This window comes from Gopherus evgoodei, chromosome 3 (assembly GCF_007399415.2).
Source record: "Gopherus evgoodei ecotype Sinaloan lineage chromosome 3, rGopEvg1_v1.p, whole genome shotgun sequence".
Lineage (NCBI taxonomy): Eukaryota > Metazoa > Chordata > Testudines > Testudinidae > Gopherus > Gopherus evgoodei.
The window spans coordinates 32,743,852-32,768,055 of NC_044324.1; the positions used below are offsets into that span (position 1 = coordinate 32,743,852).

At 38.7% G+C, this 24,204-nt stretch overlaps 2 protein-coding genes across 9 annotated transcripts in view; both read right to left on the reverse strand.

Moving 5' to 3' along the window:
- Nucleotides 1–352: 352 nt before the first annotated feature.
- MSGN1 (mesogenin 1) lies at nucleotides 353–874 on the reverse strand. Its single transcript, XM_030558441.1, has one exon. The coding sequence runs from the start codon at nucleotides 872–874 to the stop codon at nucleotides 353–355; it is 522 nt and encodes a 173-aa protein (XP_030414301.1).
- Nucleotides 875–13,013: 12,139 nt separating this feature from the next.
- GEN1 (GEN1 Holliday junction 5' flap endonuclease) overlaps nucleotides 13,014–24,204 on the reverse strand; it is a 43,054-nt gene continuing 31,863 nt past the window's right edge. For 4 of the 8 annotated variants that reach the window (XM_030555380.1, XM_030555379.1, XM_030555378.1 and 1 more), the window contains one exon: nucleotides 19,490–24,014. In XM_030555380.1, the coding sequence (XP_030411240.1) occupies nucleotides 22,564–24,014 (1,451 nt within the window). In that variant the 3' untranslated portion in view covers nucleotides 19,490–22,563. Of the gene's footprint in view, nucleotides 13,035–13,841; nucleotides 14,193–16,180; nucleotides 16,261–19,489; nucleotides 24,015–24,204 lie in introns of those variants that run through there. The other 4 variants (XR_003999479.1, XR_003999478.1, XR_003999481.1 and 1 more) reach the window with 4 other exon arrangements.

Consider the following 24,204-nt stretch of genomic DNA (forward strand, 5'->3'; position numbering starts at 1 on the left):
TTGGTCAGAACTGTGGTGAGTAAATCCTAGCAGAATCTATTTGCCTTGCTCACTATTGAATCAGACTGATTTTAATATATTTTTGAAGCTCATTAAAAAAAAACAACCCAACAACCCATAACTCAAGTGATGTACAAGTATAAACATCCCCTTCAACTTAGAGCATTCTGAGATATGTACAGTAGCTACCCATCCATCCCTATTCCTTTTGTTCTGTCTTCATTTGCTCAACACACTCTGGAATTTTTAAAGGAAGAACTAGCTCAAAGTTCCAGTTGATATTTTTAAAGATTCTTTAGGAGGGATCTCAAAGTTCCAGTGGCAGGTTTGTCAGGCGGTGGGGGGAGGGTGTCTATGCCCGTTTGACATTGTTCAGCAGGTCTGTGAGTTCACTGATGTACTTGATGGTGTATTTCAGTGTCTGTATTTTGGTGAGAGGCTGGCCTCTTTGGCTGTAGACAGGAGGTAGGTAATTGCGCAAGGTGTGTAAAGCATCAGCCAGGGTCCTCATCCTGAGCTTCTCTCTCTCACTGGCTTTCCTTCTGCGCTGGGCTGACATCCTGGCCTTGGTACCTTTCTGAGCCTTGGCCTGTCCAGCATTCGGTAAGTATGCGGAAGGAAAATCCATCAAGCTGTATCCGATCAGGCTGCCGCCGCCGCTGCTATTGTTGTAGGGCATCTCAATCACAGCTGGGCAAGGGGAAGAAGAATACGATTCAAAGGAAGGAGACGGAGATAAGCTGTGAGGGGATGAGATCTGATTCAGCTCATAGGCTCCTGCATTACTCTTCCAGTCCCAGGAAGACAGAAAGACAGAATTCTCAGTGCCCAAACCATCTTCCATATTAGGCAAAGTCTCATGCAATTTATCCATCCAGGAAGAGCAGTTGTGAGAAGCAATTCCCTTAGCTAACAAGTAATGGCTGAAGTCTTTATGCAGGGAGACCCTTTTATGACAGGGGGGTGGAGGGGAGAAGTGACAAAGTGGGAAATAGAGTTTTGTGACGGGAGTTCAAAGGAGGTTCCCAAGTGCTAAGATGGAAAATGAACTCCTGAAGTGTTATTTTCTTCTCACCGATAATTATCTACCTTCAGCTAAAATACCTTTAAACTAACAGGCAACAGTGAGAAGGAAAAAAGATTATCTTCTTGTAACTAACCAATTAAGACTCCACATCTACATTTAACATTGCAGTGGGGAATCATTATTAAAAGAGGCAAAGGAAAAAACAAAACACAGCAACAGCTTTATTTGATTTTATTAACATGAAATCTAAACAAAGATTAGGGGCTAATTTAGCTACAACTAATCAGGAAAGAGATCTTGGAGTCATCATGGTTAGTTTTCTGAAGATGTCCATGCAGTGTGCAGCGGCAGTCAAAAAAAAAAAGGATAGCGAATAAGACGAAGAATATCTTATTGCCCTTATATAAATCCATGGTATGCCCACATCTTGAATACTATGTACAGATGTGGTTGCTCCATCTCAAAAAATATATACTGGCATTAGAAAAGGTTCAAAGAAGGGCAACTAAAATGATTAGGGGTTTGGAATGGATCCCATATGAAGAGAGATTAAAAAGGGTAGGATTTTTCAGCTTGGAAAAGAGGAGACTAAGGAGGGATATGATAGAGGGATATAGAATCATGAGTTGTGTGGAGATAGTGAATAAGGAAAAGTGATTTACTTGTTCCCATAATATAAGACCAAGGGGCTACCAAATGAAATTAATGGGCATCAGGTTTAAAACAAATAAAATAAGTTCTTCACACAGCACACAGCCAAGTGGTGGAACTCCTTGCCTGAGGAAGTTGTGAAGTCTAGAACTATAACAGAGTTTAAAAGAGAACTAGATATATTCATGGAGGTTAAGTCCATTCATTAATGGCTATTAGCCAGGATGGGTAAGGAAAGGTGTCCCTAGCATCTGTTTGTCAGAGGATAGAGATGGATGGCAGGAGAAAGATCACTTGATCGTTACCCTGTTAGGTTCACTCCATCTGGAGCACCTGGTATTGGCCACTGTCAGTAGACAGGATACTGGGCTAGATGGACCTTTGGTCTGACCCAGTACGGCCGTTCTTATGGTCTTATGCTGTGAAGTGATCACTTGGCTAGAAAAAATTATCTAAAACTATATGGCATTATTCTCTGTGTAGTTATTTGAAGTCAATATATTATTACTGTGATGAATTTGGCCCACACTCTCTGCTGGAGCTATATTCACTCACAATCTGTGTTGTAGACATAAGTCAGAAAAATGGTTTGCTTGGTTTTCTGTTTCCACCTAAAGCTTTACAGATTTCCCTTGACTTCTCTTTGAAGCTCTTTGTTTTTATTATTAGAACAAGAAGCATAAAAGCTTATTCCCTCCAGCCTGCATATTCATTTACCATTATAAATTGCCCAACTTAAACCAAAAAGAATCTGTAACTGTAAACAAAGTTGAAGTGAGTATTATAAGTGAAAAACTACTAATACAGGTGTGTTTTTTTTAAATAGTGTATGAGCTCTATGCCCAGACAGTAAACCTTTACACAGAGGTTTTTAACTGAAAGTCATAAGTACAGTGAACATACGCAAAACAAAACTAAAAGCTATTTATGTAAGATGCTGTACTTCTAGAAATCCATCCCTTGTATTAAGAGGGAGGCAACTTTCATATATTCACAGAAAGACTCTCCCGGCATCCACTGCAGTCACTGATAAAACACTCAGTGAATCCAGTAGTGCAGCATTAGATCCATATCCTTTAAATGGGCGACAGGGCATGGATCATTTGTTGATTACCTGTTCCTTCCCTCTGAAGCACCTGGCACTGGCCACTGTCAGAAGACAGGATACTGGGCTAGGTGGACCTTTGGTCTGACCTCGTATAGCTGTTTTTATGTTCTTAAATTAATAATACTCAGTTCACATATAGCACTTTTCATCTGTAAATCTCAAAGCACTTTAAAAAGAGAGTAATCATCATTTACCCTTTTACAGAGGAGGACACAGAGGAGGTGCCTTGCCCAAGATCATCTAGCAGGTCAGTGGCAGAGGTTGGAATATAACCTAGGGCTTTTAAGTCCACTGCCCATTGACTCACGCAGCCTCCAGTCACAACATTAGTTAGTAATGAAGCATAAAAGAGAGGAAATTTGGAGTCAGGAGGGAGGAAAAGCAAGAGGCTCCCTTTGATGACCAAATTTTGCCTTTGCAGGTCCAAATGCAACACTTACTGAAGTCAGTAGAAATCCTCGATCTATATGTGAAGGCAAAACTTCGCCCTTAGTTTGTAATCTGGAAAATGATGCTAAATTCCATTAAATTCTGCAAGTTTTTCCTGAATCCAGTAAATGAGGCTTTTGTGAGGCAACATCTACTCTGAAAAAGAGGGAGGAGAGATGCCCAAGAATTTTATGCAGCCAGTGAATATTAAAAATTGATGGAAAGATTCCATTTCTCTGTGGTTATGACACTTGCACTGGGTTAATTAAGAAAACTTAGTTGTATTCAGTTAGCATCTGAGCCAACGTTCACGGAAATCAATAGACTCCCATTAACTTCAGTGGACTTTGGATCAATAAGTTGTGTACAGGCCTTTATACCATCAGTTCACAGGAGACTTGATATTGGCATTAGATGTTCTTGTGCATGAGGTAAATGAGTGAGAACCACAAAGCTAAGGTGAACAGTTCTGGCACTTTGAGTGGAGACTTGTTTAACATTATTGAGCAACAGAGTACGTAAGGTGCTAGGAATTCCACTACCACCCCACGCAGGATTTTTTCCAGATTTTACGCTGAGTGAGCCCATTGCCATGCTGTATGCTGGTTTATTTCCTCATTAAGGAAAGTCAGTTGACTTAACATATTATGCAACTGCCTGTGGACATTAAAAACCAAATGATACCAACTGAGGGACATTTTCTGTGATTTCACCTAGTTGCATGCCTGCAACTGATAACATGAAAAAGACCAAGAAAGAAAGTGTTAAGCTACCATTCACAGGTGACCATTTTTGTCCTCATTAAAACCTCTCTCACACCTCTTCCCTCCCACCCCACACACAGTTTCTCTCTTCTTATGTTCCCTGGTGACCATCTCTCTTTCAGATTTTACCTTCTTCCATTTTATTTATCATTTTTCTATCAGAGTACTTTTTCCATAGTGTCCCTTAACACAAAAACTAAAGTGGGTCAAAAACAGAGGAATGTTTTCGAGGGGAAAAATTGGGAGTGGAGAGGGCTGGGTCAAGGAGGTTTCCAAAAAACTTAAATTGCTCTTACCACTAATATTTGATTTGGGGTCAAATTTTTGAATCCTGAAAGTGAAATCGAAATTAGACTCAATGATTTCACCCATCCTTACTGTTTCCTTATTTTAAAGTAGTTGAAACCATGAACAACAAATGCATCAGCAGTGTGCACAATGTACGCATGCTCACAGTTCATTTTTACTGAGCAATATCATGTAAAAACAGCAGATACAAACACAGGCAGGTTCCATAGCTATAAATTTTGGCTGCATATGAACAGCTTTATCTAGTATCCTGTGTACATAAAATTGGAAGGGATTCAGACAAGATATTTATGGGGTGATGGTAGGAAAACACAGATTATCCCATATCTGCCTGCTATGGGGTTTCTTATACATTTCTCTGAAGCATTTGGTGCTGGCCATGGTCAGACAGGATACTGGACTAAGTGAACCACTGGTCTAATCCGTTATGATGACTCCTATGTTCAGACAAATCTACAAAAGAGGGGGGGAAAGGTAATGGGCCAGATTTTGCGATGTGCCCTCTCGCTGTGCTCACAATTTTGTGGCACAAAATGGGAAGTCAAGATGAGCCCCAAGGACCAGATCCAAAGCCTCTTAAACTAAATGGAAAGATTTATATGGTCTACCGTGGATTTTAGGTTAGGGCCTAAGCCTCTATGTGCAAGCACTGGAATCACAAATAGATGGTCGCTATCAAACTAATTTGTATTACAATCCATAACAGGAATAATTTGTTGATAACTGCTGAACACTTCACGATGTTGTTTTGACACTTGTAAAAATGAGATTATTTAAAATGTGCTACTGGGAGGAAAGCTTTTACAAATAGTCTTCATTCTCCAACTAGGTACTGAATTTATTTTTTTGTATAAAATAAAATATCTGATACTCTTTCCCCTGCAAGTCTCAGTAGAAAATCAGAAAACAGAGAAATTCAGTTATTATGGGCAGTACAGTCCCATAGCTTTCCTTTAAGATATGCAAAATTCATACATTTCCACAATGTAATAATATTGAAAGTTATTGAGTTATGAATCTAATATCATAGAAACACTCACTGACACTTAAATGATAAGGCATTTTCTGCTTGACTGATCATTTTGTTTTTTGTTTCAGTAATTTATTCAACAGTATAAAAGCTAACATTGCAATCTTCATCTCCTTTAAAATGAGAGGTTTCTTGGTCAGATTTCTGACCTATAAGAGAAGGGGTGGGGGAAGGAAGAAAAGTAGGAAATTATTATTAAGCTTGTTTCTGTATGAATCAGTGCAGACAAGAGTCTTTTTCTTAACTAACCAGAGAAGGCACTAGAATAGAGTATAAGATTTATCTTATAATATCCATCCAAGTTGTATAAATAAGCCCTCACACCCATGAATATGGACAAAAATTATTAATGCAAATTTATCTTTTGGGAAAATTTACTATGAGAAATAAATATATCCAGTAGTGTATTTCTGGCAAGTTTGGGGAATGTGTAGACAGAATAAACATAGAATAGTAAGAAGTACAAAAGGAGAGGAAAAGTGTTGCAGTTCAGGAAAAATATAGCAGCATCAGATTTTAAATGAAATATAAGCAAATGTGTTTCAGTAGCAAAAAGAGAAAGCAGCATTTTAATCTTTTAATATCTAATTTTATTTACAATCGGGACAAAATTCCAGTGAGACCGCCTTTATTTATTCCAGAAAGATGGAGATACTTTATTATAAATTACAATGGGACCTTGGTCTCCAGGAGCTGAGAACTATATAACAAAGAAACTGTCCCTGCCCCATGCTCTTTACATAATCATTCTTCGTTTTGTCTTTCAGATAACAATTCCCCAGAGATTTTACAAATGTTAACTGATTAATACCTCTTGTCCAGGAAGTGTGAGTTTTTTATTTCCTGTTTTACAGAGGTTAAACATAGGCACAGACCAGTTGTTTACCTGAATTTCAAAAATGCTGAGTGAGCATTCACAGTCCCCATTGACCTCAGTAGGAGTTCAAGACTTCTGAAAATTAGAACCAGAGATTTCTTGCCCTAGGTCACACTCAAAGTACCCTAGATTCCCAATTTTCAGTTTCACTCTAACCAATACACTATGCTTCCTCCCATGCCTGTCAGTTATTTGGCTACCGGGTTTTTCAAACAGCAAGGACTTTTGCAGTATTCTTGCTCATGGTGTAAGCCATGATCTCATTTCATATAAATAAGAATTTTCTTAAGAGGACAATGTTTTAAATAACATTGATGAATAGCAAAGTACAATTCACTCAAAAAGAAAACTAAAAGTCTTTGGCCCAACTCTGTGAAATGCCGAGAGTCCTCAGCTTCTCTTGAAGTCAATGAGAGTTGTGTGCATACATGTGAGGTTCAAACTGGGACAATAACTATTACTTTCATCATTAGCATGACATTTATGAACAGTTAGGGATGAGATTTTCAAAAACACCCCAAGAGCTGACCTAAATCTGCTTTAATTAAAGTCAACTGGACTTTTACTATTCTAAGCACTTTTGAAAATGTTATCCTTAAATTTCAGACACTTCAGTGTTCTTAAGACTTAAAAAAAACAACTAGGACCCCAATCTTACAAGAGAATCATGCAGGCAGATACCATTGACTTCTGTTGGACTCCGTATGGTCACAAGAGTCACCCACACAGTTCTTGTTGCAGGATCAGGGCCTATAGCTTTAAAACCTCAGATGTGAGTATTTGATCCTCCAAAAAGTGGCAATCCCAACTGACTGAAAAGTGACAGCAGCTCCCAAATTCATTAAAACAACTGATCTCTAAGCAAGTGGCATCCTAGATGAAAAGACTTACGTGTGGAATTTACACCTACCCACCTTTTAAGTACGGATTTTATTACTTAGTGTTTTTCAACTGATATTTGGGAATGTCTTTTTAATACCCCTGTTAACAGAAGTTGAAAGGAGAATAGTGTATGTGGTTGGTCTTTAATGTCTGCTGGCCATTCCAATCAGAGGGAAAGGGCAAAGGGGGAAAAAAATAGCCTAAGCTGGCTTATTTTGCGCAGAAAATGGAAGACAACAAATGTTATCAAAATAATAGAGACCTATTCAATCGGGAGAATTTCAGTGTTTAGTTCTATGGCCCCATTATTTCAGCTGTTTTTCAGAGACCTGCAGTGATATTTCAGGTTTCAGAGTGGTAGCCATGTTAGTCTGTATCAGCAAAAACAATGAGGAGTCCTTGTGGTATGTTAGAGACTAACAAATTTATTTGGGCATAAGCTTGTGTGGCTAAAACCCACTTCTTCAGATGCATGGAGTAGAACATTCAATTTGGCATATTTCAAAGTTAATTTTGATATTTTAAAAAATTTGAAGACCAACAACAGTACTCATATTCCAGTAAAAGCCTCGCCAAGTTATTTCCAAGGGATTCTCATATTTTCTTCATGAAAAGCTTGATTTTTTTTTGGTTAATAACTTTTGTTATTGGATTCAGATAGCACATATTACTATGGTTATGATTTTATCATGGAAATTTTTAGCATATTTCATGGCAGAGGTACAGGACAAAGAACAATAAGCCACTTGAAGGTCACAAAATATTGTAGTCTTCTCTACATTAACATACACAAGAGTATAGTGGGGGTTGCTGAAAGGTGAGGTCTGGGCGAAGGGGTTGGAGAATCAGCCTACACTGCAGCAAACGGCTTCTGTCCTGCAGGGCTAGACCCAGCTCCCCACTCCAAGCATTGTGACCAGGTACACGAGATCACAGCACCACTCAAGTAACCTCATGTTTCTCTTGTCTGCCCCCTTCTCTCCCTCCCGCCCCTCATAGATGGAGACAGGGGGCAGACAGGCCAAACCTGAGTGGTGCTGCAACACCATGTGGTTTGGGGGCCTAATCAAATGTGTTTTCACAACCATTTCTAAGATTTCATGGACTTTATTCAAATTCATGATTTCTGTGACCTCTGTGACAAAATCGTAGCCCTACTTATTACTTATTTAAAGTGTGGTAGTGTCTACAGACCCCTACCAGGGACCACAGCCCAGCTGTGACGAGGCATTGTACTTAACATGTAAATCATGTTTTTCTTCCATTAAAACAGCACACAGTGCCTTGCATTCTGAATGGACAGTTTTCCAGAGTGATGACAATTGTCATCAGGATGTTCAGAACCTCTTTGCAGAGCTCACAAAACCAGGTCCAGCAGCTGAAGAAAATCAAATTAAAAACAAAGATCTATGCTTATTTCAAGTCAATTAGTATATTCTTTACAAGCTACTTAGTAGTGACCTGAGTGGGTATGAATAGGGGTGCTAACCAGTTATTCAGGCCAAATTTCAGCACATGCTGTTCCATTTTGCCTGCTTAAATTCCCTCTTCAGTTTCAACTGGAAAATACCATCGATACTTCCTGTCCTAAAACTGTTGTGTAGCATTGGTGTGTGCTGCTAGACAGTTACCGTATTTCATCCCAGAAGTGGCTCCATTTTAGTGCTGGATGAAATGATCCTCGGGGACATAGTTGGCATATCAATTTAATTGTTATAAAACTATTGATATCCTATGAAAAAGGGCAACATTCAAATCTGAGATTATAAACACTAATAATTAGCTTTAATATAGTTTGCATGTTCAAAGAACTTTGCAAATATCAGGGCCCAAATTCAATGTAGTACTTAAGCACAGACTAAAGTCCAATTTTTTAAGTAAAGCCCTTAAGCACATGCTAAAGTCACATTAACTTCAACTGCAACCATTTCTTAGCTCTTTTTATCTGCTACGGAAATTAAGCATATGGTTAAAGTGAAGCACATGGCCTTAAGTACCTTGCTGAATTGAGGCCTAACAAATTAAACATGGCATACCATTGTGAAATAGACAGGTGTGTAAGTATTATCTCCCTCTTACAGGTAAGTAAACTAAGAGACAGTCAAGAAACTTGCTCAAGGCTACACAGTAAGTTGATAGCTGAGCTGGAACTAAAACCTGATTTCTGGTCCAAAGTTCTAACTAGAGAATGCTGCCTTTGCACATTGTATCATTGGGCTCTTCCATTTTCCATCTATGTTAAAATCAATAAAAAGTCCAGGAAATGTTATATTGTGAAGAACAGTGCCAAGTATCACTAGGAAGGAATGCCTTGCCTAATGAGGCCACTATATAAGTTGGATACTTGTGCTCAAATTGTTTTCAGTATCTTACTCCTCGGGTTGTCACTTATGTTTTTCATCCTGACAATTTGTATTTTTGAAGGTTATGTTCAGCATGGCAAAATTCATCAGATTTTTTTCTTCAACCAAGCAAAGATGTGCATCAACTTTTTAATAATCACATGCTAGTCAATTTTTGATTCTTTTAAGCTTTTAACCTTCTTCAGGTCTCACACCCATGAACTGTACAATTTCAATATTTTTTTTCAGGTTTCCCACCATAGCTCTGGTGATTCAGGACTTCAGCATTTTTCCTGCCACCTCCTAATGCCTGAATTGGTTCTTGTTTGAGTGATAGGAGGCAGAGTTTCTGGGGGGACTGGATTTTCTCTGGCTGAAATCCTGGTCCCATTCAAGTCAATGACAAAACTCCCTCTTTACTATCTTATCCTTACTTTCATCTTGTCTCCTCTGCCTCCTGCCCTATCACATCCTCTTTCCCTGATTATCCCTCTCCTCTTATACTCATTATCTCATCTCTTCTTCCCATCCTCTCATCTCCTATAGGATTCTCCATTAAATTTATCTTCTCTTTTCTTCATCCTTCTGGATGTTCCAAGTAGAACATGCTTTATAACCCTTACAAATCACACATACATACATACATGCCAGTTCACCTGCACCATTAACCGAATAGCTCTCTCACCTCCACAGAAAGATACAGTCACTTACTGTGGAGAGGAAGCATTTGATCACCACTTGGGACAGGATTTGTTTTGTTTTTCCCCTTAGCTGCAACACATGGGAAATCCCCAAAGTATAGGTTGGAGAATTAGTAGGTCTATAGATTTAGGGTTGGGGTTCAGCTGAGGTTCCCCACTCCGTTATTGACCATGTATAAGCTAGTGTTGCTTGGAGAAGACTCTGCTAGAACATGTTAAACTATTTTCACTTTCATTTTTTAAACAAATGAGAGAATAGAAAGGCCAACCTACCAGAAAAAATGCTGAACAGAACAGTGAGTGAAGCACATCAATCTGTCCCCTCAAAGAAAGTGACAATAAAATGGTGACTTGCAATGAAGAAAGGCCTGTAATCAAATTCAGTCCTGCCAATCACTTCTGTGAGCCCATTTTACTGTGGGCCACTAATTTCACCCTCAGTAATGGGTACACACCCTTACCAGGAAACATGGACTCTATTCCTATCTCTGCCACTGACCTGCTGCAGGATGGTGGGCAAGTCACTTCACTTCTTTGTGCTTCCATTTCCCCTCCCTCCCTCTTATCTGTTTTGTTTATTTGCATTGTAACCTCTTCAGGGCGAGGACTATCTCTATCTAGGTATTTCTCTGGAGCTCAGCACAATGGGTTCTTGATCACATTTGGGGTCTCTAGGTGCTACTGTAATACAAATAATAACTTGATGAATATAGACACCAACAGCAAGGAGTTAAATCTAATCCTCGAGGACGCTATGACAATATTCCTTTAAAACTACCCAAGTCCTCTTCAGAAACAATTTACAAAAGTACATATTGGCAAGTGGGACAGAAACAAACAGGACCATAGGGAATCTTGAATTTCCCTAATAGTGACCTGCTCTGTCTCGCTCTGATGCACATTCATCAATGTAAGACTCTTGACTGAGATCTGATGCTCACTGAAGGGCTGAAATTGAAACAACATAGACACATACCTACCTTTTGGAGATCAAAGTGTACCAGTAACTGAATTTTCTAGGATGTGCTACTAGAACATAATTCTCATAAAAGCTGCCAGGACCATTTAATGGAGAAAACAGAAGAGTGGCTTAAATAATACATATTAAATACATATGTTAAAATATAAATATATTATCAAAAAGTAATTTAGCACTTGTATAAACCCTTTCTATCTTAAAAGAACCTGTCAAACAATAACTAATAATCTTAAAACCCCTTTAAAGTTTGTAAATATTATGGGCAGGGGCGGCTCCAGGCCCCAGCAAGCCAAGCGTGTGCTTGGGGCGGCATGCCACCAGCGGCGCTCTGCCAGTCGCTGGGAGGGTGTCATGCGGCTCCGGTGGACGTCCCGCAGGCGTGCCTGCAGAGGGTCTGCTGGTCCCGCGGCTTTGGTGGACTTCCCGCAGGCGTGCCTGCAGAGGGCCCGCTGGTCCCGCGGCTCTGGCCTGCGGGAGGTCCACCAGAGCCGCCTGCTGCCCTCTCGGTGACCAGCAGAGCGCCCCCCGCGGCATGCCACCATGTTTGGGGTGGCAAAATGTCTAGAGCCACCCGATTATGGGAGGCAGTGTGAGCCCCAAGATAAATATCTAACATCATATATTCAAAATATTTTTGGCCTGTGTTATACAAAAGGTCAGACTACATGATCTAACTATGCTTCCTGACCATAAAATTCTACAAATATATGAACATTCACTTTTGCTGATGTTTTTTTTCCAGGATGTTTTTGAAACTAGTTTATCACTTCAAGATTTTCCACCTGGTACAATGTAGTGGGGGAGAGGGGAGGGGGAAAAAAGATCAAAAGGTCTATAAATGTGTCAAACTTCAAAATGCAAATCACCTGCCATAATGTTGCTGAGAACAAATCTTTCATTATCACCTTTCTGTGAAAGGTTCAAATTAGCCTGAATTAGTTGAAAAGAACAAGCAAAAGACAACAAATTTATCTTCTTGTGGGTTTTACCAGCTTTTAGATTTATTTGGCTAATTACAAAATACTCTATTACTCAGAATTATTCCACAATGAATTCTTCAGGCAATCTATAAATAAATAGTGATCACATAATGGTGTCATTACAGTTAACTGACAGGTTTGGCAATGTTGCTTGGAGTGTTGGTAACTATAGAAATGGATTATTTGTAATGCCTTATAAAGCAGGACACTCTTTTTAATTATTACGCTGTAGGCGGAAATAACTCTACCATTCTAAATCAATATATGACATTGGAAAATATAGACATTTTATATGAACCAAACATGTCAATGATCCTTTAAAAGTTATAATGAGCAAAGTTTAAGGGCTAAGAATTTTTCTAGATGTCAGTCTTACAAACTTCTATCATCTGTGACAAATAACATTTCTTTAGTATTTAGAGGTATATTCATTTAGAAAGGTCTTCTGCAAAATTCTATCCTCCCTCATCCCCAGCATCTACATCACTTCCATGTCCTTCCAACTTACATTTTAGGACCCAGTTCTGCCATGCGCTACACACAACACCTCAGCTCATGTGGCACATATTGCTGGATGGGGACCTTTATTTCCCCACTCAGTTTAAAGTGTTTGAACTTTAAAGTTTAAAATGCAGAAACATTGTAAATACATTACTACAACAGAAGGAAATTACATATATTTCAGAATTTGATGGAAGCAACCATTACTGTAATTTGCATTGTTTAATAAAATTGCCAATCCTTTCTGAGGCTAGCAAATTAAAAGCTGTTGTGCCAGCAATGCATGAGTTATGGCAGTGTTTCTCAAACTGGGGTCACCGATTGTGTAGGGAAAGCCTATGGTGGGCCTGGTCAGTTTGTTTACTTGCCCCGTCCGCAGGTCCGTCCGATCGCGGCTTCTACTGGCCATGGTTTGCTGCTTCGGGCCAATGGGAGCTGCTGTACGTAATTTAACCTGAGTTTAAAAGTGCATGTGTAAACATTTGAATCACTACAAAGCAAGAGCAAAGAAGCGGATATATTGTGCCCAACATTTATCAAAAGAGGGTTTTTTTATGAGGGATGGGAACATTGGAAGTTATTCCCCAGCACTCCTTCATTTGTTGGAACCTGGATTTGTTAACCCTCTGTGAAGGCTGCAAACTCCATTTTTTCCTTGGACTTTCGAGGAAAGAGTAGGCTGACATCTTGAGCATGGGTGTTGTAGATATTTATGGTGGTAGCAGTTATTCACATTGTGTGTTTTAAGGCACCCACAGTGCAATATATTTTGTATATAATGGAAGAAAAATAATAAACAATACTCACAAAGTATACAGATAGCAGTTAACATGAGAGACCTCAGGACTTTTTAAAAATAAGAAATATTCTATATCAAATAGAATAGTGCAAGGATTTTTTTAAAAAGGAAAATAACTATATGATGGGTGCAAGTTCCTTGTTCTGCTGTGTTATCAGCCCATAGCATTGGAAACATGAGATCAGCATGTCCACTTAATAGAGATTTCTCCTTCAGCCTGTTCACATGCAAAGGAGGAATGCCCCTGTTGCATTTTAAATGAACTATATGGGCTAAAGATATTAACATAACCCTGTCACTGTTCAACATTAAACAGTTGTAAACAAGGTTTGGGTGTGGTATAGAACCTGCTTAGTACCATGGCAAACACATCCTTAAAATTATTTTAATTTTTATTAAAAAGTACAGAGAAGAAAGAAAAACAGAGCATTTGAAATGTAAAGTATTAAATATGGCTTTCATTTTAACTTTCTTTGTTCCCATTTTTCCTTACCCAGGGAAGAGTTTTTAGAAGGAAACATCTCTTGTTTGACACTTTCTTAGATGGTATCAAGGATAGTAATTGTCCTTTTGAGGAAAAGAGAGGATGGGTTGGAGCTGTCATTGCTGCTATTGTTAAAATCCAATCCCACTTCATCCCAGGTGGTACTTGGGATTTAGCTGGAGCTGGTGGAGGTGATAATGTTGTCTGGGTCCCTTTCTCTGGCCTGGACATCCCTCAGGATCAGGAGGAACACAGTCCCAGGAGATGGTGGGGGCAGCAGACATGATGGTGAAGCTCACTCCAGTAGCCAATATTTCTCCTTAAAGGACCTACAAAGGGGACAGTGGGCAGAATAGTCCATCTCTTTATTATTTTGTTTACCAATTAGGCCTAATTTCTGACACACCAATTTTGGTTCACTGATTTCTGGTTCCACATTTTTCTTATTTATCAAGAATAATCTTAAAGTAGTCCTCGACTTACCAGTAAGCCTTTTAGCTTGGACTAATTCAGTCTATCTTTTGCCATCATTTATCATCCTAGGTTACTGTGACATCTTATGAACTTGTACATACTTTTTAGTTGAGTCTACAATTGGGGTAAATTTGTAGGCCCCAACATTACAACCTTCCCCTTTCGCCCGATCCTAGTACTCTGCTGGTGCCCTTCTGCTAGGGCTCCACAGAGATTTGGATGTTAGGCTAGGCATGTGACTAGGCAGAACCGGGAATGAGCTACCCTCTGTGGCATCAACTGTGCAGACCTGCTGGAACACTGCATGCAAATCAGTCAGGAGTTTCTATTGTTTGGCACTCTAGGCTGCATGGCAGCCCACCACTAGCATGAATCCTGTGAGAGCTGTAATGCCAGCACGTACAAGTAAAGTGTGCAGAGATACAGGCTTTTGGACAACAGAAGAAGTTATAACATTTTTAGCTACAATTTGGCAAATTAAATTGTGAAGCCTGCTCTCCTTATGCACAGTATCAAAAAACAGGGTTTTCCTCTCCATATGCCCATCTGTGTATATCCCCAGGGTACTGCATACGGAAAACCCTGTTTGCAAAAGGAAACAGTACACATAACATAAATCATATAGATCACAGGAGATCATCAGCTATATAAAGAAAGGGGTCCTGATCATGCCTGCAGATGCACATGTACAACTCTCATTGACTCTGCTGTGTGCATGAATCTATGGGATGATCATATACTGGGTGTTTTCCCATAGCCATTCTTGCAGTCAGTATTAAAATGCGTGGGGCTCAAAACACAAAATCTCACCTAGAGGCTGTTGTCAAAGCAAATATTTTCAGTAAAATTAAGATCTATCAACTCTGCAAGCAAATATCTGTGTAGAAGATGTGGAATAAGTACTAGGATATGTGCACATTAGGATTATTAAATTATATTATAGTAGAACCCAAACTACCAATCAGGACAAGGATTCTATTATGCTAAATACTACACACACACACACACACGCACGATGACATGGTATCTGCCCTACATGTACTGATAAAATTGAAGTATGGTCATGGGAAAATATCTTAATTTCTTCTTGTATAGCCAAATTCTCTACTCTCTGTATGGATTTCAAGTGGTGAGCAATATGGAAGTACATATAAAGATATGCAGAAAAGCATAGTTAGAGGAACCTTGTATTTGGATCGCTCTGTGTGAGAGAGAACACTTCACCTACCACTGAAGTAGAGCTTTCCAGCACAGAGAAATACTACATGACAATTTAGGATAGAAAGTGAAGAATGTACTCTCACCAGCTCAACTACAAGAGAAACTTAAGTAAAGCAAAATGTAATCAAACTGAAATATAGTTTGGATATTGGGGTTAGCACACCTGCACCCAAAGAGTGCAATGGAGTCTTTAATGTCTGTAAGTTTTCACTCCTTCACCGTACAGCTCATCTGAAAGACAGTACACCTCTACTCCGATATAACACTGTTCTCGGGAGCCAAAATATCTTACCGCATTATAGATGAAACTGTGTTTTATCGAACTTGCTTTGATCCATCGGAGTGCGCAGCACCCCCCAGAGCACTGCTTTACTGCGTTATATCTGAATTAGTGTTATATCAGGTCACGTTATATTGGGGTAGAGGTGTACCTCCAGTAGCACAGGGTCACCTTATGCCATGCTGGGACATTGGCTCAGTAATAACTCAAGAGAAAAAAGGATCACCTACTGAATCTTCTGGAAGCAATGGTGTTTTCCCTGAAGATTTTTCACCCAAGGCCTGACTCAACTCAACACTTCTTCAGTTTTGAGCTTAAGCGTGAGCTGGTGTTGCATCCATAGGGCCTTGTCCTACCTCCACTAAAATCAGCATTAATTGGCTTCAGTGATTCCTGCAAAGTCATTGACCAAACTGTAGGTTCTACAGTTGAAAATGTAAAAATCACTATTACCACCAACAGAAACCAAGACAAACTTTAAATGTCTGAGCTATCACTAAGTATATAGCACAATATCAACAAAAGGAAACAGTTCACATAGCATACTTTATGTGGCAACTGTAAAAACATTTATAAACTCAACTCTTGCTCCTTTTAAGCTTCAAGTCCATGGGAGCCTTTCAGAAACTCATCTGAATAATGTAAATATGGGGTTATATGCATATGCAATGGGCCATCAACTATGTAAAATGTCCCCCTCCCCTCCAACTGCTTTACCAGAATTTAGCTATTGACAGTTTTACTTCACTTCACTTCTATCATAGAAAAATGTTACATATTCTGACTCTAGCAATGCTGTGCACATCATGAGTGACTGACATTCATCTTCACTGCATTTACCTTTAACAGAAAAGATGAATGCATGACAACTTCAAGTTTAAGACAGTTATCAGTAAAAGGTTCCTAATCTTAGAAGGGGAGTATTGAAATGAGCCCTGTGAATTTGCAAAGGCTGGTTTTGGGCTATTGCTGTTGGCATGAAACATAGAAAATCTCATGGTGAGAAAGATTAATGGGAGCTGTTATCCGAGACAAGATAAGACCTTTTCATGTCTAAGAAGGTGTTAAACCCTGCTATATTACATCAACAGATAAAAGGAAGCTGCAGTTAGTAATATTACTGGAGCTTGTTGCAGCCTAAGTGCTACTGACAAACCAGTAAAAGTCAGTGGTGGATTTAGCACTCTCTCCTTCAGGAAATAAACTAATTTGCATTCTTAAAACTGCTAAAATGTGTGATATAACCAGCACTACTGTTCACTCAGCTCCCAGGTTCAGATGATAAACTGAGTTTCTCATGTGCAGATTAATAGCTAACCTTTTAATTTTACTCATTAACAATGAAGATTGTAGGTAAAAATTTCAAAAGGTCCTGAATTATTTAGCAGCACAAGCCCCCTTCCCAAATATGATTTTAAGAACTTGGGGATGGGAGACTTAGGTTCCTAAATGCCAAAAATCACATTTGAAAAGAGATTTGAGCCATTCTGAAAATTTTACCCAGTGAAAATAGTTACCTACAATTTAGATCAGATTCATGGATTTTAGTCAGTCATCTATTTTGGTTTAAATCACGAGTAGAGAAATTTATTTGAGCAACATCATTTTTAACAGTTTTAATTTTCATAGACATACATTTGTCAGACAATATGAGCAAATTTAGAAATTCCTAGGTTCTAGCTACGACTACCCAGTCCTAAGGATTGGGAACAATCTGAAGTGAGGGAAAAGGTTTAATATTGTTCATGGGACCATGAACCCAGATCCAACAGTCACAAGCTGGGAGCTGAATGGACAACAAAGGTTTTAATGACATACACATCAACTATGCAAAATGTCCCTTCCTCCTCTCCCCCCCCCGCAACCCTCCTCACGCAACTGCTTTACCAGAATTTAGCCATTGACAGATTTTCTTAATTTTCTATCATAGAAAAATGTTACATACATATTACACACACACACACACACACACACACACACTGATCCTAGCAATGCTGTGCACATCTTGAGTGACTGACATTCATCTTTTCTGTTAAAGGTAAATGCAGTGAAGATGAATGCATGACAACTTCAAGACAATTACCAGTAAAATGGTCATTACTGTGTGTGTCATGTCAAAATGAATTTGCTGCTGCCTTCTCTACTCTGTAAATGGTCTCTGTATCAGGTAGGAGCAGTTTGCTTGGAGTTGAGGCAGCAAGACATCAAAAGGTGCAAGCAAATACATTGTGGCCTTCCATCTCCATCTTGGACATAGTATGGTTAATACACTGGTGATATAGAAAAGCTTTACACATTCTGTTTGTGTTACCATGAGCAGATCATCTTGAATGCATTTTCATTTTGGTTATCTGGCCGATTCATCTCATTCGCTTATATATGCTGCTAAAGAAATATATCCCATGTAGGAATTACTTCCTGCAGAAGAAATTTGCTATTTTTCATATTACTACAAGTTGATGGTTTATTTTAGGATTTTCCTTAAGGTGTATCAGGGTGGTTGGAAAGAGCAAGTCTGTTAGAGTAATACTAGAAGTGCAGTACTTTTTGTGTGGTGTAGCCTATTTTTCTTTGCAAGATAGGGACCAGGTGTTGAAAACATAGTAAATAAATAAATCAGAAGCCCTCCTGCTTTAGCTTGTAGGTGGTTTGTGTGTCCATTTATTTACCTGAGACAATTAAGAAAAATACCTCCATTAGCAGTCTAGACAGAGCTGCTGATGTGACTTGACTGAATTTAGAATAGTGCACTAGCATTGCACTTGCTAAAAGACCAAATGATGTGGAATCTGTACATCACACTGGGACTAAGAGTAGCACACAGAACAATTAATGCTTCCCTCTACCAATGCAGAAGCAGTTTCAGCTGGCTTTTCTCCCTTCCCTCCAGAAAAAAAGGGCCAAGTCTCCCCTTCCTTTGTGTTTTTAGCACAGAACTAGGCCCTAATTAGGCAGAGCTCTTTAGCACTAGCACTTAAGCCTAGATTCATAATACTGAGGCACCGAAGTCCCAGTTTTAGGCTTCACTGTGATTCACAAACTCCTGCTGAACCATGTAGGCTCCTAAACTCATTGGCACCTAATTTTTTGGGGGTAAAAAGTTCCCTCAATACCTATGTTCCTGCCTCTGGGCATGCACACTGCTGCCTCGCTCTAGGCATCTGGACACTCATCTCCTGCCTAAGCCCCCAAGTGATTCACAAACTGGGGAAGATAGGTGTTCACACATCTAACTAATGTGTGGGGCTCGATCTGGTAGGTGTGCCCAGAATAAGCCTATCAGAAAAAAAAGACTAAAAACATCAATATTATCTGTCAAATTTATAAAATAAAATCAGATTCTGCCAAATCTAGCTAAGAGGCATTCTGATGTGGGGCTCCGAGTCTTTCCCTTTGAAACAGTGCCACTATGGATAAATAACTAAAGAGTCACAGGGACAGACGGTGAGCAAGTGAATGCAAACATGAGAACAATTTTGTAGCGTGAACTATTAAACACGGCTGTTTAAACTGTATAATCCTCTGATTTTTTCCACTTGCAAGTCTCACTGTACAGTAGAGAGTGTAAACTTCTCTTCGCTAGTTTAGCACTTATATTTTCCACAGAAATTAATCAAAAACCTATTAGTTTAATAGAAAAAAAGAGCCACATTAAGTTAAAATCATGAAGAGATTGTTTTGGTACAAATTCTATTTTGCAATATATAATTAATTACATTTTCAAACACTTAATTATTTTTGTCCACAACACTTTAAGAACTTTTTGAAAAAATTTCAGATACAACAAGCATAATAAAGGTAAACACATATCTTGGTCTTCAATACAAATGATACAATTAGATGGAAAATATTACGTATTATTGTATGTCTAGATGTTCATTTAGAAGTCTAGCATTACCACAATCGTTATTCAGTATAGGACAAACTGTTTACTGGCCTAACAGTCTCCTAATTAGATTCAGCATATTTAATACAAGATGATAAAACAGAAAAGTAACATTTCTAACATAGGTAAGTTTCTTCATTGGAAAGATGTCTCAGGCTTTACTTAACAGATTTACCAGAACAAGGCTATATGGTCTGTGCTAACTCAATGCAAGGTTGAGCTGAACTATCTTACGACTGTTTTCCTCTCAAACTGGTGTATGTCTTCACCAAAGTTGCTCCTGATAATGGAGTTACATTGGTGTAAAGCTTATGAAAGGTAGAGATGAATCAGACATTAGAAATTATATATTTCCTGTCCGTTGCACATACCTGAACCTGAGTTGTGGGACTGAATGTGGCTCTTACAGGGATTCCAACAATACACAGTGCCGGAATCTTTGATATACTTTACATATCTGACCTCCATCATCCAAGAAAGAGTGGGTTCAAATCAGAATCCTGACAAAATACTTACAAGATATCATCCATCTATGCAGTTACAGAGACCAAGCAAAAATCATGACTGCAGTGGAACATCCTCTGAGAACACTTAATGTCTAATAATCATCAGGTCCCATATTCCAAAAGGGAAAAATAGGAAAATGGTCACAAAATGGAGAGGACATTTGTTTTAAATGCTTAAAAATTCCAAATCTTATTCCATCAAAGCAAAAGAGTAGGAGCTGCATCTTTCTTTTTTCCTAGGTAAAGAAAATACAGTTCTTCTTCCATCATTCAGTCTCCAAAATCAATGGGCAGTTTTAGAAACAATACCTTCAAAAAGAAAATCATAACCACATAAAAAGCAGACAACCACACAGACAGTTCTGTAAGTTACTTACAGCACTGGTCTCTCAAAATGTAGTAGTCCTGATCTAGTCAACCACTGATCCCTAATCACATTTTCTAGTAACTACATAATAAAACTCATGAAGCATTTCATGAGCACCTTTTCATATGTATACTAATGATCCTTTTGCTTCATTCCTTTATGTAGCTAGAATAAATGCTATTATTTTCAGAAGTAGTTTTAATGACTCTCTCTTGCCACCTGGCTGAACCAAGAAGGCTTGATCCTCCCAAGAAGGTACAGATCTTGAGTTTTCTATTTAAATGCTTCTCTTTTCTGTTCTATTTTATGTACTTATCACCTCCATTACTGTAGTATCTAAACACCTCACACTACTTAAATAATTTTACCTTCACAAACACCTGTGAGGTAAAGAAATACTATATCTCCCATTTTACAGAAGAGGAACTCATGGAAAGTTATTGTAAAGGAGCCATTTCTCCCTTTTCCTGGGAAACATACTGAAGAGAACTATCCTGCAAGAGGGAAGGGGATTGATTAGTTGAGATCATAGGTTCTCCTTTTCTCTAACTTCTACACATTCTGTAAACCTGACATCATTGTTTCTTGATCAAAAAGTCTTCACTGGCTGCTAGCTATGATGAAGTCATGCATAACTTCACGTACCACAGCGATTCTCAAACTTTTTGTATTGTGACCCCCTTTATACAGCAAGCCTCTGCGACTCCCACCGCAAAATTAGAAATGGGTGTGTGTGTTAATATTAATTTAACATAACAAGGGCTCAGACCTGTCAGCCCCATCCATTGCCAGGCCCACTCATGGGCTGACAGCTCATGACCCCCACGTAACCATCTCATGACCCTCAGCTTGAGGGATCACCACCCCCAGCTTGCAAACCCCTGACCTACAGCAATGGGGAACTCAGTGGTGATCTGTGGGAAATAGTATGTAGTGTGGGATATGTAGTCCCAGTCAATTGTATCTCTGTATTAATGGGTGGAAATTACTGTGTTGCTTTTTTGTTTTAAGTCTAATTTCAAGGCTCCTTTTACAAACAATGATTTAAAATATGTGATGCTTGTAAATGAAGTTGCAATAGCAAATGTAATTTTAGGTTTCCTATAATTTAACCTCTTCTCTGCTATTACCTAAAGGCACATCAAAACTTGCAGAGATTTCATTCTTCTTGTTCTGCAGCAAAAAAATGCCACCAGCTACAAACATTAATTTAATACAATTACATTTAAATAAAAGTGTAGAGATAGCAATTACAGAACTAGAATGCACCTAAAATACTCACTTTGAGTCCACTCAGCTGGCACTGATTCAAGTGATTATTTATCCTTTTCTGGACTAGGCGTGTGTTCTAGCAGTTTATTATAGGACATGTCAGACAAATTCAGCTACCCTAGACAAGCTCAACTGCTGAATTTATCTGGTAATTTCTTTTAAAAATGCTCAACACCACTGGTAACCAAGTATTGTAAGCCTGTTTTAAAGTTAACACCCCATCAAGAGAGTGGTGCACAATGGGGAATTTCAGTTACACAAAAGCTGTATGTCTTGCTGAAAACACCTGACAGCAGCATAGCACATTGTAACTATATTATGGGTCTATCCTTACAAGCCAAAGGCTAATGCTTCATTAAATAAACCTTACCTCTTTTGGAATAAAATATCAGTGTTGTATATTTTGTCCATGGCTATGGTGCTTATGGCAAGAAAATACTACACAGTCAAATGGATTTCAGGGCACGTCAGCTGTACTCCTGGGATGGCATAATTTTGACAATGTTTACATTTCAAACTTCAGTACCAAGTAAGCAGGACTTCACAATGCTTTCTATTAATCATGACTATGTTAACTTTGCAATACAGTGTCTCTTGAGCTTGCATATACCAATGCTATGAATGAGGAAAGGAATTATGTAGGAGTTTTAGACACTAAGTTAACTGTTTAACGTAATGTATTTTTAATGAAGTACTAATTGCTTTTGAGTCTTAGTTTGAGCCTTTCAGACAGAGGCAGGGGACTATCTACCCATACATCAGAGTCATCATTTTTGCTTTGCTGCAGAGAAGAACAGGAATCTAATCTTTTAAATGATAGTATTGGGCTTGAGAAACTGTTAGCTTCCACTACCAAGGCAGGTTTTGGAGATACTTGCATTGACAAACTATTGCTAGTTATTTTTAAATTTGCCTCTCTCTCTCTCCATTTAGTTGAAAGATTTGATCCTCCGTTTCCCCTCTCCTTGGTGATGTTTTCCTTCATCTGAGCTGGATTTAGTTGCCTCCGCTGTTTAATTTTGTAAATCTGATTTTTATCCATCATAGTCCCATCATCACTGTCCTCACTAGAAGAATGTCTGTCATGGCACACACTCTTTTTAATTGAAGTTTTCCAAGTAGCTTGAGTACAGAATTTTCTAATGTGACAGTTATCTGTGGCCTTTGTAAACTTCACTGATTCACCTTCGGAGTGCAAAGGCTCTGCTGCTTGACTTCTCAAACCCACAGACTTCAAACAACTGTGTTTGGGGTGTTTTTGCTCCATTTGTACCAAGTTGCCAAGTTTTTTGTACTGTTCCTGGTAATTTTGTACACTAGAGACTTTCAGATATTTTTCTGATAACATTCTGATTTCTTTTGTGGTGTCACTTAATGGAACTGAAGGATAAGCGGAAACAGTCTCAGGAATTGATGTTTCTTTAATTTGTTTCAACAATTGTAAAGGTTTCGGTTGCACTACGTTTAGGGACAGTGCAATATCTTTCTGCACAGACGTCTTCAGAAATATTCGTTCTCTTAAAGGCAACTTCTGAAGCTGTTCTACCAGATCAGTAGGGGCTGGAACCAAATACTCTGCACTGATGCAAGAATCTTCATCAGATTGTGTGGCACCAGAATATTTTGTGTTTTCCCTTGTTTTGTGCTGAAGTGTACATGGTTGGCTTATACAATTATTAGATGCACCAAGCTCAGACACTGAACAACAGGCAGAATCAACATGTGCTGGTGAAATGCTGAATGAGGTTCCATCCCAATCAATGCCACTCAGTTGCAGATCAACTATCATAGAAGAAACATAAGAGGATGATGCCTCAGAGAGTTGAGTAAACTGTGCTGGTAAAGTAAGAGAGCCATCTAAAACACTGTGATATTGAGTGTTGGGTGAAGCAGTTAGAGGAAGGGTAGATACTGGGTTTTGTAACTGAACAATTACAGTGGAAAAATCTGCAGCTAAAAGGGAATCATTAGATTTGGAGATACTTTTCTCCTGCATTTGATTATCAGGAAGAGTTTTAAAATCTGACTTGGAATCCTGCTCAGGAAAGCTTTCACATGTAGATTGCAAATTCATCACAGACAGAAGATCAGCAACATTACCATCGATATTTGAGTGTTCTTTTTCTTTTGGTTTATTTTTCTTACCTGAAAAAACAAAGAGTATACATAATAGGTGTTTCTTTGTGTCAAAATAAAAAACAAAAATTAACCTTATAGTACTAGCAGATGAAAAAGAGGAGATGGGAAGGAGATGAGATCTTACTAGGGCCACAATCTTCCACTGAATATGATGTATGAACAGCTTTGGAAGAGCTGATGCAGTCCTGAAAATATC

Bases quoted from the DNA above. Each gene is read 5' to 3' on its own strand.
- MSGN1 (XM_030558441.1), bottom strand. From the start codon at position 874: ATGGATAAATTGCATGAGACTTTGCCTAATATGGAAGATGGTTTGGGC.